Source organism: Camponotus vicinus, unplaced genomic scaffold (genome assembly GCF_025532165.1).
Source record: "Camponotus vicinus isolate PSW18456_S1 unplaced genomic scaffold, iyCamVici1.0 SCAF_8, whole genome shotgun sequence".
Lineage (NCBI taxonomy): Eukaryota > Metazoa > Arthropoda > Insecta > Hymenoptera > Formicidae > Camponotus > Camponotus vicinus.
Window position 1 is genome coordinate 8,371,801 of NW_028141980.1, and position 14,627 is coordinate 8,386,427.

The 14,627-nt window shown below is 29.8% G+C and overlaps 2 protein-coding genes across 2 annotated transcripts; one reads left to right on the forward strand and one right to left on the reverse strand.

Annotated features, from left to right (window-relative positions):
* The first annotated feature begins 3,763 nt into the window (after window positions 1-3,763).
* Window positions 3,764-9,769, forward strand: LOC145975536 (carbonic anhydrase 2). Its single transcript, XM_083106091.1, has 6 exons — window positions 3,764-3,953; window positions 7,902-7,943; window positions 8,016-8,177; window positions 8,632-8,879; window positions 9,053-9,289; window positions 9,424-9,769. The coding sequence occupies exons 1-6, from the start codon at window positions 3,905-3,907 to the stop codon at window positions 9,667-9,669; spliced, it is 984 nt and encodes a 327-aa protein (XP_082962217.1). The 5' UTR covers window positions 3,764-3,904; the 3' UTR covers window positions 9,670-9,769.
* A 465-nt stretch (window positions 9,770-10,234) lies between these two features.
* Window positions 10,235-13,841, reverse strand: LOC145975537 (coiled-coil domain-containing protein 12). Its single transcript, XM_083106092.1, has 4 exons — window positions 13,724-13,841; window positions 10,984-11,486; window positions 10,758-10,896; window positions 10,235-10,474 (listed from the first exon to the last, which is right to left on the reverse strand). The coding sequence occupies exons 2-4, from the start codon at window positions 11,109-11,111 to the stop codon at window positions 10,298-10,300; spliced, it is 444 nt and encodes a 147-aa protein (XP_082962218.1). The 5' UTR covers window positions 11,112-11,486; window positions 13,724-13,841; the 3' UTR covers window positions 10,235-10,297.
* Between the last annotated feature and the right edge of the window lie 786 nt (window positions 13,842-14,627).

The window sequence follows — 14,627 nt, forward strand, 5'->3', positions numbered from 1 at the left end:
TCGTACCTTCTTCAGAAGGTTCTTATGCCGAATACAATTTTGATTTTCAAAATGCTTCATCGTGTCGCGATTTTGCGAAATTTTAAATTAAAAACGGTTGTTTTAATGTCATTTGTGCTGTGCGATTGCTACAGAAATGACTTTCAAAAATTTTATGCGAAATTAAATATGAGATACAATCTTCATTCGCAATTTCTTTGAAACTCGATTGATCGATCGGTATAAAGGAATCTTTGTCAGTTATCCTGATTAGTAAATTAAATGATTTGAAACGATAATTTGTAATGCTAATTAAAGTGTATATTCATGATATGAAAACTTTCAATCTCGAAGCAGAAATATAATTAATAAAACTTTCATGAATACTGGACTAACACGTACATTACAGAAAAGTTGTAAATTAAGTAGCATCGAGGAGCACAATCTATCAAACATTTTTGAATTGTTTATTCAAATTTGATGATTTATCGATTCGCTAAATATATAAATCTATAGTGAATTGAAAAATATGATAATTGAAAAAAATTTAAGACTTAAGATGACCTTTTGCAATTATAAATTTTTCTAACATTCTTAAAATTTTGAATAAAAAATTGAATTATTAAAATTGCGCCTTTAATTTACATAATTTTTAACATAATTGTGCCCCATCAAAAGTCATTGTTCATAAAATTCTAAACGAATGATATTTATAATGATGTGTGATATTTCAGTCATTAGATTAACAGTTTATTGAAATGCATGGATTGATGAGTTTCCGCCATTGTTTTCACATCATGCATTTTGTAATAAAAAATATTGTCTTATCATATAATGGGTGCTTTCCACTTAGCGACACAAATCAACACAAGTGTCATTCTATCTTTGTTTGTGTTATTCACTGAAAAAAGATAGAATAATGCTTGTGTCGACTTGTGTCGCTAAATGGAAAGCACCCAATGTTGACAAATTTTAGCCATTTTTATCATGCAAATTAATCGACGAAGTAAGCTATGAAAGATGACTTTTTCATATTCTATGTAACCTATTATGATAAGAAATAATTTAGTAGCGAATAGCGAAAGAGATCATGTCTATTTGTCAAATGTCAGGTTTTCTTTTTTTCTCTGACTGCATAGTAATATTAAAAATCATACAAAATGTGCATATGAATATCATATCATATAATTATTATCTTTATCACATGCCGGCGCTTATACCACTAATAACAGATTACATATTGTATAAATGCATCATGACCGACGATACATTGACAATCACAAATTGTAAGCTATATATCACGCATGTTAGCCCGATTGTTATCTCAATTTCTGCCGTTATGCAATCGATGCACAATAGTCGAGCAGTAACATTATTACGCCTCCATCATTGCATTGTTAAGCGTAACCAATTACGTTAATTTTCCAGAATTCTACCAAGTGCAACAATATTTCGCGTTTCGACGTTAGCGATTATTAAAGTTTCCAAACAAGCATAATGCTTTACATCGCACGCGCGCCGGTTTTAATTCTCTATCAGTCATCATTAAAGATATAACGCTGGGACGTTAAATTAATCAAAGTGAAATATTCAATTTATTTCTTGATTTGTGCCTTAACGATCGATTATTCTACCATAATATATCATTAGCTAAGAATGCAAAAATGTATGCATATATATTGCTTATGTCATAAATATTCTTAAATATTCATAAATATTCTTGCAACCAATTCCATTTTTATTTTGCTACAAAAACATCGATCTCACTATCAAATACACATTCTCCTTACTTTTATTTTTCACATATTATCTTAGACATTTCTATTAGAATGTCCGTTATGTTTATTTATGGAACACTTCCAAGTTGGTTGCCAATTTCGGTGAAATTTCTATTTATACTATTGATTTATACTATTTATACTATTGAGCAAGTCGACCTTCGTTCGATATTTCAACGTTTCCTCGAAAAAATAATGATTACAGAAGTATCAGTGATTACGGAGTATCATTAATCGCTTAAATTTTATTTGGATAATCTTTTTTTCAAATCTATCTGTTACCTTGCACATCATTGTGTTGCATTTTTCGAATATGTATTTTTAATTATATATATTTTTATTCTTTAAGGCTGAAAAATATCCAAAGATTAAAGATTAAAAAATTCGAGATACATTGTAGACACAAGTCATACAACGACTGCAGTGATCTAGTGATCAGTCTACCATTAATAAAATTTGAAAAATGTCTCTTTTATATTGATGATAAAAACAGGATGTTATTAATTTCTTAATAACCAATTTGAAAAATGAGATCATGAATTGTATAACAAATCTGTTGCGGATTACAGTTGTTGGAGAAAACCGCAGAGAACAATTTCGCAAGACGGATGTTGGGAATATCAAAAAGCGGCAGTATAGACGGGAGAGTACCGTAAATTATTCATCATATATCGCCGGATATATTCGAGAAACTTCCGCTTGTATCGGTCAAACAAACTGTAAAATATCACACACAAGATAAAAGCGTGCGCTTATAAAACATAAGTCTACAAAATGTCATATCGTAAAGTAATCGTATCGCGTAAGTATCGTGTACATATGAAGAATTCATAAAGCTGATTGTCAAATTATAAGTCTTGAACTCTACCTGCCAATCTTATCCTTCTCTACCCACTTTGGTGATTTCACACGTCATATAGTTTCTAATAGGATAGAAAAATCCACAAATATTGAACATTTTCGAGAACAAATGTCATAATTATAAATTATTATCATTGTGAAATATAATATATATATATTTATAAATATAAATTATGTATCTGATATGGAAAATTATATGTATGGCTATCATATAAAAATATATTTCACATACAGAATTAAAATGATTATTTATTTTGTTCTTTCCTTTTTTTATTAGAAAAGATGTAGAATAATTCATATTATCAACATATATATATATACTCCTAGAGTAAAATTAACGCATAATTTTTTTTTCACTTTTCCTTTAAAATTTTTCGTAAAAATTTAAATATCAGCTTTTAAAGAAAAGGTGAAAAAAAATTATGCGTTAATTTTGTCCAGGAGTATACAGGGTGTCCCGAAACTAACGCTTGATATTTTAAAGGCAGATTCTCTGGCCAATTTAAAAACGATTTTTCCTCAGCGAAAATGTCGCGGCACTAATAGTTTTCGAGTTATAAACGATTGAAAATAAAGGGTTTTTCGCAAACTAAGGCTTATGGGAATAAAATATTAATAAAGTCACATTCTTTAGTTAATTTTAGGTAGAGTTTACTTTAATAGAATTTTAATTTAAGGCTTAGTTAGAAAGATACATGATGACAAAAATTGGGAATACGCAAAAAATAATGATCTCCCTCGACATTTTCGCTGAGGAAAAATCGTTTTTAAATTGGCCAGAGAATCTGCCTTTAAAATATCAAGCGTTAGTTTCGGAACACCCTGTATATACAAAAACTGGCTCCTTGAAAGAATTGACACAATAGAGACTGATTGTCTTAAAATTAGTTTGAAATAAATCCAGACTAATTTTAAGACAATCAGTCTCTAATGTGTCAATTCTTCTTCCAAGGAGCCAGTTTTTGTCACATCGTAATTCGTCTATTTTCTCTGTCGACCAAGGATCGTACCTTGCATTATTACTTGATATGTTGATTCTGCGACGTTGTCACGAAATCAACAAATTGTTCTTCCCACCCTGCTGTCGACGCGGCCGTACGAGAGTCCATCGCACGCACGCCGCAAAATAGAAGCGGCGGACTCTTATTTAACATGGTCGACCGAGCCAGCGGCACCTCAGTCCTCCACCGACCGTAACAAAGCATTCGCATTTTCCTTCGCTGATTCCTCGACGAATCGGCGAATCCGGCTGTGGGATTTCACGGTGTTATACGTCGACGGGGTGAATGATCATGGTGTTTTCGATCGCTACTCTTGGCCTTCTTCTCCTTCTAGGTACGTTTCTTCGCTTGAATATTCAACGATCACAGTTTTTTGATACAATAATTATACAAATAATTTTTCTACAAAAAAAAAACTAACATCCCCTCGAGGCTGTTTCTTCAAACTCTCTATCGCGTTCTTAATCGTCTCGAATATTTATTATAGAAATAGTGTAAAAAGAAAATTTACATACTAATCAAGTATTTTTTAAATTTAGGAATAAATTGATAATTAAAAATTTCTATCGTTCCTTAATAATTACACATAATAATTAGTATCTCAAAACCGATGTAAGCGCTATTAATGTGTATTATTTATTAATTAATGCTATTAAACACAAACATTTTCTTTAGTATAGAGAAATTGTTAGTATATTTCTATGCATTTGATTAATAATGAATTCATAATAGATGAATTATAAATTTGTATGCATTTGTGTAACAAGAACAAAATGTTCAAACAAGAACAAAATATTCAAAACGAAACAGGAAAATATTCAAATATTCATACGTTAATTTTAGCAACGATAACGAAGCAAATAACGAAATTATTCAAACTACACATAAACGATATATTCAAATTCTGTTATCCTTATCGCATTCTTCATTACACATTGAAAAAAGAATATTATTTATTTTTTACTCTAGAAATAAATTATGATGATATCTAAGATTTTAATTATTTAATTTTTTAATGATTAGAATAATCAATATTTCTAAGTATCTTTTATGTCATCAACATAAAAGTTACATTAATTTAGACAATATCAAACACTTTCTTGTTAAACAGTATAAAAGAATAAAAATTTTTATATGTGCATTTATTTTTATATATGCATCATTTCTTATATTTTAAATTATAATAGAGATGAGAGCTGCGAATTTGTGCGCAGTTGTGTAGCAAAATAAGAATATATGGAATATTCATGCAATGGCTTTGGCAATAATCACGCGAATGATGAAGAAAATATCAATGATGATAAGATTATTCGCGGCACATATTGGTGATATTCTATAAAAATTTATCACATGAATTACGTGATCGAAGAAGTATCTCGATTATACGTAACGTACAAATTATCATCGTCATTATGCTGCCAATGTATTTTTATTTAGCATTAAAAGTAGATTTCGAGAGCGATAGGCTACTAATTAGTTTACATATAAAAAAAAACAAAATTAATTATCTGCTATATTTAATAAAATCTGGGTGTACCAGACGGTTGAATCAAAACTGCAATTATTTGTATGTGCAGCGAATACTAGGTATGTGTTAAGTCTTCAACCATTGCATTAATGTGCATTCAACTGCATTGATATGCATCGAAATCGTCTGCGGATCACTGCAGAATATCCTATGAGAATAACGATTGAGATGCCAGTGATGATTCTCGATCTGCTGTCAACCCTCGGACCACTAAATCTTAACGCGCTTCAGCAGCAAAGCGCGAATCGCGATGCTCATATTTGATTTAAGATCTTTTTTTATAATATTATTAATTTTACTTTTTTACATAAGGCTTATCGCAAATTAAAAAACGAAATATAACAATCTTAATCTTATCTTAAAAATAGTATGAAAATAAAATATAACGATAACGATAATCGTATAAAAAGTAACCATACGATAAAATGTGATAAATCCTCTTCACGAAAGGCATATATATCAAACAAATCATTAAATTAAATCACGTCGAATATAAATCCAAGTACTTGTAATTTTATTATACTTTATCCAGTTTTAAGGGATCTCTTATACAACTACAATATAACTATATATATCTTAAAAGATAATATTAACGCTATTATTCGAAGCAGGATAAGCAGAAAGAAGATTTAAAACGAATATATTTTCCATGACCCATAATACACATCGTAAAGTTGACGTTGGTTGATCTCTTCAGCTAATTTGACGTCTCATATTTTCTTTTAATAAATCGAGTGATAAAAGTGATGATATATCTCGATAAAAATCGCGATATAGTTGAATTATAGATATTATCGTTTTATATCATATCAGCTTTATGTATATATATATATGTATATTATTTCTATGTTAAAATTATTTTTTGAAGTTTCATTTTTTTAGAAAAATGATTTTTTTGAGAGAAAATGTAAATTATTTTTAAGGACTTTTTTTATTAAATATTTTGTTACATACAAGGTAGAATACTTTTATGTATTTGGCGTATTTTTTTTACCTTTGTAAGGTTTTTTTTAGATGTTTATATATGTATGTTATTTCTATGTTAAAATATGCGTCATCTTCACAAGTAATTAATAGAGCGAGTATATAAGAAAAGCATCTAGAACTTGAAAATCAAGTAATTTCTGGCGATTATTGTCTTATGTCATAAAGCGAGCACGAAACCTGGAATCATACCGTGACCGTTGAAGACTGTTTGAATTGTAAAAATGTAAATTCCCGGGGATATACGAATGTTTTCACAAGATAGATAAAATTTGATGGATTGACAAGTGGAACCGAATTAGTGAAAGAAGTCCTTGTATCAACAACTGGAATCTTCCGCACATTACGAAAATTTTAAGGGGTGTAGTTATACGATATTAATTAAATGTTACGTCAAGCCGTTTCAACATTTAATTTTAAAGAGTTTCTTTGATGAATAAATAATCGAACGACACAATGCGCAGTTTTCATACATAATGTCGCAAACGCTAGTTAAACAATTCATATGAACATCGATTTATGTCATTTTATCGTATAAAATTATCATATAATGCATCTCCGCGAATATCCATCTTCTTCAAAAATAAATATGTCCGTTTATTATTACAACGGTTGTACCCATCTTTTTTTATACAGATTAACTGATCACATGTAAATTAATCTTTTTATTTTTTAATAATTAGAAATTTGACTCAAAAAAATTAATCAAAATTAAATCAAAATTGGTATAAGAGCCACAGCTTTTTATTTCTTTTTCTTCCTGCATCAATTTGGTTTTAACGCAGATGATATTTTTAAGGTAGATTCCTCGATCTCGATTTGTCCCTGGTATGTAATAATTGTTAGACGTCTTCGTGGGATAATGATGAGATAATAATAAATAATAAAGTTCAAAATTTCATCTTATCGTTAGATATCGTGAGCTTCTTGCACGCATCTCACGTAATCGTGCAACAATAAAGATTTTGCATAATGGAAGGACGCCGAGGATAGCTCGTCATCCTCAAGATAATCGCTTTAAATCAGCCAAGGATTTCCAGCCAAGATGTCACGTTGACGGTTTCTTCGCGTGGCCGTTTCCGACCAAAACGAAAGTAATATTCTCGAGTAAATCGTTATACTTGTCGCATGTGTCGAGCAGATGCGGAGAACCTTAAACAAGGCATAGCAAGGCGAGACGAGTAACAAACCGACAGGAAGATATCACGCGTACATTCGTTGGCAAATAATCAAGAAGCGCATAATAAATGCGCGGAAACAATCAATTGTCTTCCACGACCAGAAAATTTCAAATACATTTCTAGCTTCCGCGAAAATTTTGTTGCGCATTTAACGGTCAGTTCGTTAAAAAAACGTATCAATTATTTGGAAATGCAAGAGCAAGAGATGTTGATTTTTGCTCCAAACTCGTTATAAATATTGTACCATTTCTTTGAGCTTCGATAAAAATTTAATAAGAAAATATCTTTTCTTCACTAATGTCAATTTTAAGAAAATCTTTTTTGTTCAATTTTAAGTAAAATTATTTAAAAAGTTTGTAAATTAATTTACATTAAATTATATATTAAATTATTAAATCAAGACAAAATAGATTCTCAACAATCTTGAAATATAAATTCGTATTTTCATTTTTTTTTTATTCACGTATCACTCCGCATTAAATTGAATCTTCGCTCTATTAACATCACTCATTATTTATTATAGTATACTTTTCTCTTCTATTAAATTTCTAACATGAGTAATTATTCTATTAAAAATTTTTCTTTTCAGGGTTCTGTCTAGGCGACAATTTCGGTTATGACGGAAATCACGGTGAGATTGATTAAAAATTTGCTGTTGGAGGTGGCATGTTACTCCGAAACGAAACCAATTTTATTCTCGCAGGTCCATCGCATTGGGGTGAGGAGTATCATACGTGCATCGGGAAACATCAGTCGCCCATTAACATAGAAGAGCACAATGTCAAAAACGTCAGTCTACCGCCGTTGAAGTTGATCGGCATTGGCGATCCATGCCTATCGTTCGTGACGAACAATGGTCACACAGGTAAGGATTTCACGCTCATTTCTGACGTGCACGCTTAAAAACATTTCCCACTTGTTTACTATTATCCACGTATGTAGCCTAGGTCTTCCGTTACCTGGGAAAATTATAGCGTTCACGAGAGTCGGAATCGAAAAAAATGCGTTTCTTCGCGGTATAATCGAGAAAGGCGACTTTGTACCGTGTTTATAAAAGCTTGTTGTAAAAGCAATAAACCGCGTGAATGTTGAATAAAGGAGACTGGAATAAAAAATTTGCAGTGATAGACTGTTAAATCTCGACGATTAAATACGCTATAAAGAGTCCAATCAAGTTAATACGTAATTGGTCTCTGGTAGATGAAGAAAGATATTTTAATACGCGGTGTCCACGTTATATAAAAATAGATATAATCTAGAAATATGAATCTTAATCATTGTCATTGCATGCTACAACTCATCTTCCCCTTCCTTTTCAGTTATGTTGAAAATTAATGAATCCAAAGCAATCATGTTATCCGGAGGGCCTTTGGGAAATAATGTCTATATGTTTGAGCAATTGCACTTCCATTGGGGACAAAATGATTACGAGGGATCTGAAGATTTAATCAACAATCACTCATTCCCAATGGAAATGCATGCCGTTTTTTATAAGGAAGATTACAAGTCGATGAATGAAGCTCTTAATCATTCCGATGGTCTGGCTATTCTAGCATACCTGTACGAGGTGAGAAAGAGAGAGAGGATTAAAATTCAAAAAAATTATCATTATTTTTTCAGTGATATTTCGTAATCGATATCTTACATGCAATTAATTTTATCTTTTTATATTATTATAATTTGTTGATAGATAATTTTGGATTTTAAATTAATATTTTATTTCAATAAAATTGTCTCCAGGTAAGTCCTAATCCGAACCGAATGTACGAACCTATCGTAGAAGTATTACCTGATATAGAAACGGTAGGTAGTGAGAAAGCATTGCGAGAGCCCTTGATGTTGCAAAAATTATTCATATCAGATATTAGCACCATGCAAGACTATTTCACATATAATGGCTCATTGACAACTCCACCTTGTCTCGAGGTAGCTATATGGATTGACTTTAAAGATCATCTGCGCTTGTCGCATGAACAGGTATGTGAATCATATTTTGCATAAAATTTCGACTGTTATTATTTGTAAAGTTTGACGATTAAAGTGCAAAAGGCAATTTGGATTTAACAGTACACATAAATTTACCAATTCAAAGGCTACTCGCTTAATTTCAGTTAGCTGCTTTCCGTGATTTACGAAGTACGGAAGGCGACAAACTGACTCACAACTTCCGGCCAGTGCAGCCTTTAGAAGATCGAATAGTCCTCCACAATATTCCAAGAGAACAGAACATACCGAGAAACATTCCTCCCAAAACTTATCATCGTTTCGATGAACATTCTGGACAACACAATGTCGAAATGCCACTTTCCATCATTGCGCTAGCAGTTTTTTTTGCAGTCATTTTGTTTGCCATATGAAGACCTCGATGTGAAATATTCTAGTCAATGGCGTCTTTCAATTGTTATCTTAATTTTTAGTAAAATGAAAATTGATTAAAGAAAAAAAGTCAGAAATTAATTTGTGTAATATTTTACTTAAAAATTGAGATATTGAGCAAATGTTCACAGAGATGAGGTACTCTCTCATAACTCTCACTAACATAAAATCACTATAAAATTAAGTATTTATTTTTTCATTCAAAATATATATGTATGTATACATGTTAATTCAAGATGATAACATTAACAACTTAAATTGTATTTCAAGTAGAGTAGATGAAATTTTTGTGCACGGATGACAAATGTTAAAATAGATATAATGTTAAAAAGTACAATAACAAAAGTACAATGTAAAATATTGCATTTAAATTGATAAAATTTGCATCATTTTCTATGTGAAAACAAACATTTAATTTGTCAAGAGTTCCATCTGATTTGTGCAATATAGCATAACATATTATAAGAGGTAATGAGAAATTATAAGATATTAATATAATATTATTAATAATATTACTATTAATATTACTATTAATATCACCATTAATGCTATATAAAAAGAGAGTACATAATTTATTACAAAATATATATATTATTAATAACAATACTTCTATTCTTTATTAGTCTCATTTACATAAACTGCTAAATCTTGTTGGCCTTGTTTAAGACGTGCCCTTACTTCCTCTGCTATCGCTTTCTGTGTTCTCCTCTCTAATATTTCTAATTTTTTAGCTATATCTCGTTTTAAATCCCAATCAGGTTTTCTCGGTGCTAAATTACTGATATCCTAAATAAATAAAAGGGAAAAAACGCATTTCCATGTGCAGAAAACATAGTAATGTAGTCACAACCATAGTAATATAGTCATGTAAAATCAAGCAAGAAAATATGTATATAGAATGTGTGTTCAAACAAACTATCTTTTACTTATAGATATATATCATAGATTCTCTAATTGGGATAAATTTTTGCTCAACAAAAACTGTTGAGACTAAATTTTGTTATCAATTTTGTATAAATATAAGATATGAGGAAAGAGATAAATATAAAACTAAATCTCTACAACTTACTAGTTCCTCGATGACCACTTTGCTGCTCGCAGCATCCAACTGTTCACGAACCACGGCTTCTACATCTCCAGGTTTCGCATCTTCTAACATATTATTCTTCAAGTTTTCATCTTGTGGCTTGTAACTTCGGAATTTCGGTCTGAAAACACGAGATTTCTAACATTTTATGTTTTGCGATCAATGAGTTTAAAGAGATTAAAATCATTCATGGAAACAAGAGATTTACTTTGGCAATACTTCATCCGTGTTGTTCCTATTTTCCTTACTTTCTTCATTCTTCCTTTTGAGTGCCTGAAGCCGTTCTTTTCTTCTCAGTGCCTCCTCTTCCAATGAACCAATTTTGTCTTCTGACATTTTTAAAGCCGCTTTGATTGAACCCCGATTAACTTAATCAGCAATTAACTTGTCAGTGTAATATTTAGTATTACACAGTGTTTGCTTGATATAATATAATTATTAATTGTTCGATACATGGGAAGAAAGGTTAGGAACGACGAATTAAAAAATTCGAGACTTTACTGTTGACAATTTTCCGAATTAATCGCCGGTTGGGTTAATCGAAGTTTTGTCAAAGACTCCTAATCTCGAAATTACAGTCGAATGTCCGAATTCTAAAATGGTCAGCTTCAATCGCCTTTATTATGAAGGGATAGCATCAGGGAACAGAATGAAAGACGCCATGGTCTACTTTTAGGTTAGGTGATCCCTGATGATTCCTGAAAGCGCCCTCTGTGACATTAAAAACAGATATGAACTACGAAGCCAAAGTCCACGAATGTTCTCAGAGGGTAACACATAATATGCACAATTTCTGGTTTTGTTCCGTGCTATGTGCATGAAATGCCGGTAACATCAGTGCTGTATAACAAGATGCTTATGTATATAAATATAAAGAAATTTTTAATTTTAATTTTTTAAATAAGTTTTGTGGTCCCCTCTCTCTCTCTCTCTCTCTCTCTCTACACACACACACACACACACTATATACAGTATATATGTCGATCGAAAAAGCAAGCTAGAATGCAATTGTTCGATTAATTCACTTCAAATATTTATATATACTGACCAAAAAAGCGATCTAGAATGCAATCGATTAATTAATTAATATTTTATTCTCATGAAAATAATAATTATTTAATTTAAAATATTATATGAAACATATACACTGGAATTACTATATATTCTATGTCTATATAGATACTGTCTCCCTTTTTGAGAGATATTATTAGCATTGAAAAATTTAAATCTAATATATATTTAATTCATCGATTCTCATATTTATTCTATGTCTCGTCAGAAGATGTAAATAAGAAGTTGAAATTTGACTTCAATCGCGAAAGATGCTGTAATCTTCCAAAAATGTTATGTTCAAAGATGAAATAATTTTAAAAAATAATATTATAAAATTATTATAAAAATAATTTTAATAAAATATTTTTCTATATATTCATTGTCATATTTATATATTTTTATTTACAAAAAACAAAATGCCTGCTGTGGGGTAAAAACATTTTTAACTGTATTTCTATAAATCTTCTTAAATTAGCAGTAAACTGATCTTTGATATTCATCAATCATTTTTTTTATTATTTAAAAATTTAATTAATAATACATGTATAGAATTTGTTAAATTAATCACTGATTTTTCTGAAGGATTTATAATTAAGATTCGAAAAATATAGATGTTGCAAAATATTTTAAATGTGTGTGTGTGTGTGTGTGTGTGTGTGTCTTCCTTTATATAAAATATAAAGAGAATTTATATGTTCTAATATAGTCTATCTATAGTTTATCTATAGTCATTCTAATATAGTCAACATTATTTATATATTTTTATTATAATTTTCATACCAGCATAATATTTTTATGCTTAATACTTTATATAATAAAATGTACTAAATTACAAAATTTAATATAATTACAAAATAGTATTATTATTAATAAATAAGTTATACGCAACTGCAAACTGTCTTTTAGTTTCTAATCATTTCCAATCATCATACATTCTTATTCAATATATTCTCTTCTTCAGGATTATTATGGTTTAGTATTCCTTTGTCCTAACATCATAAGGATGTCATGCTTCTATCTTCCTATAGAGTCCATCGGAATACTTTCTATGGACATTTGTTCTCGGGTATAGATATTCAAATCACTCAGGTTTAAGATATTTAAATCGTTTCGCACCATTACTTTATTGCTCGAGTGTCACCGTGCGAATGATAATAAAACCGTATAACATATTAACAATAGCGCGATACTGTTTACCAAAGTCGAACACCGTGTTATTGATAATTCGTCATCGTAATATATTTTATGTAATATAAAATGTACGCTCACGGAATATTAAATTAAGTATTTTAATTTATTGATTAAAATTAATTGATTATTTATTAAACAATTCATCATGGAGTCTTTCGTTATGCTAATTATTTGCATTTATAATTCGATTGTTTTACTGCGTGTTCTCTCATAATCCAAATTATATTTGGGTTGTCAAGTAAAATGATAACATACACAACACGGATGAAATATATTTAACTCTAAGTATTAGAATAATAATTATTGTCCGTAAAGATCGCAACGATCAAAATGATTATATATTATTTTGGATTCTATTACTTAATCGATTAAATTGTATACATCACGAAATATGTATTTCGAAATCTATCGTCGCGACGTAATTTTACGTATTATTTAACATTATGAAATTAAGTATTAATCATTTAGATTCTTATAACGATTTTTACTTGAGAGAGAGAGAGATTAAATAGATAAATTACGCGAAATATACACACGCGAAATCTATCGCATTACATATTATTACATAATATTTATAAAAATTAATTATACGTTGAGAACGTGATATATCAATCAGATAACTATAATTTTGCTAATTTCGCGATAATAATTTTTTTAATTAAAGGATAATACGAACGATAAATAAAAAATTTATAATTACTTACGCAATTTCGTCATTCCGTATATTGCCTGATGCTTTTCCCAATCTTCTTTTCCTCCTTTGTTCATCCTTTGCTATTTCTTCGTGGCACTCATGCTCACTCCCGAAAATACGACTAATAATAATTAGTCATATGTGGAACGATCGCGAGACATTTTACACGATACTTCTGATCGCGGAATAATTACACGAGAAACGCACTTTATTATTATAAGAGATAGAGAACACGAGGGAAATATACGATTCACTCGACATTTATATGAAGCTAAATTCAATACTCGTTATAAATGCTATTTTCATCGTTGAGGTATATATAATATATGTATATTAATACGAATTATAAAATAGAAAGATTAATTGGAGAAGTTATGATATAATAATCGTTTAATTATTAATTCAACAATATACGAAATATTTCGCATCACTACCTTATTGCTCGAGTGTTGCTGTGCGAATAATACCAAAGTCGAGGCATGTAAACATTAGCGCGCTATTGTTTACGTCGCCAAGGCTGAACACCGTGTTATTGTCTGTTTTCTCGTAATATCGAAATATTTTATATATTTTAACATACAAATACGTGTAATATTAAAGTATAGATATATTTTGTAGATTATATAAATTAATTAATTAATACATCACGAAACCTTTTATTATTATGTTAATTACTTAGATCTGTGATTTGATTGTTTTATTACGTAATCTCACACAATTATATTTAAATGATCGAAAAATAGAATGATAAAGTATCGCGGTCGAATTATATGACTTGAAATATATCATTAAAAAAATAATTTTTGCTCGTCGATCGATTTCTCTACCATAATATAAAATAATAGATGGATAGATGGAGCCTATTTTGCAATTTTTTTTGCAGGATGAGAAAAATGCGTTATGCACATCGTACG

What these genes read in the sequence shown, in the direction of transcription:
- LOC145975537 (XM_083106092.1), bottom strand. Translation starts at nt 11,111, where the DNA reads ATGTCAGAAGACAAAATTGGTTCATTGGAAGAGGAGGCACTGAGAAGA. An exon ending in ACGGATGAAGTATTGCCAAA is followed by an intron (nt 10,897 to 10,983) that starts GTAAATCTCTTG and finishes TCGTGTTTTCAG; the next exon opens with ACCGAAATTCCGAAGTTACA. An exon ending in AAGTGGTCATCGAGGAACTA is followed by an intron (nt 10,475 to 10,757) that starts GTAAGTTGTAGA and finishes TTATTTATTTAG; the next exon opens with GATATCAGTAATTTAGCACC.
- LOC145975536 (XM_083106091.1), top strand. Translation starts at nt 3,905, where the DNA reads ATGATCATGGTGTTTTCGATCGCTACTCTTGGCCTTCTTCTCCTTCTA. An exon ending in GACGAACAATGGTCACACAG is followed by an intron (nt 8,178 to 8,631) that starts GTAAGGATTTCA and finishes CTTCCTTTTCAG; the next exon opens with TTATGTTGAAAATTAATGAA. An exon ending in TGCGCTTGTCGCATGAACAG is followed by an intron (nt 9,290 to 9,423) that starts GTATGTGAATCA and finishes GCTTAATTTCAG; the next exon opens with TTAGCTGCTTTCCGTGATTT.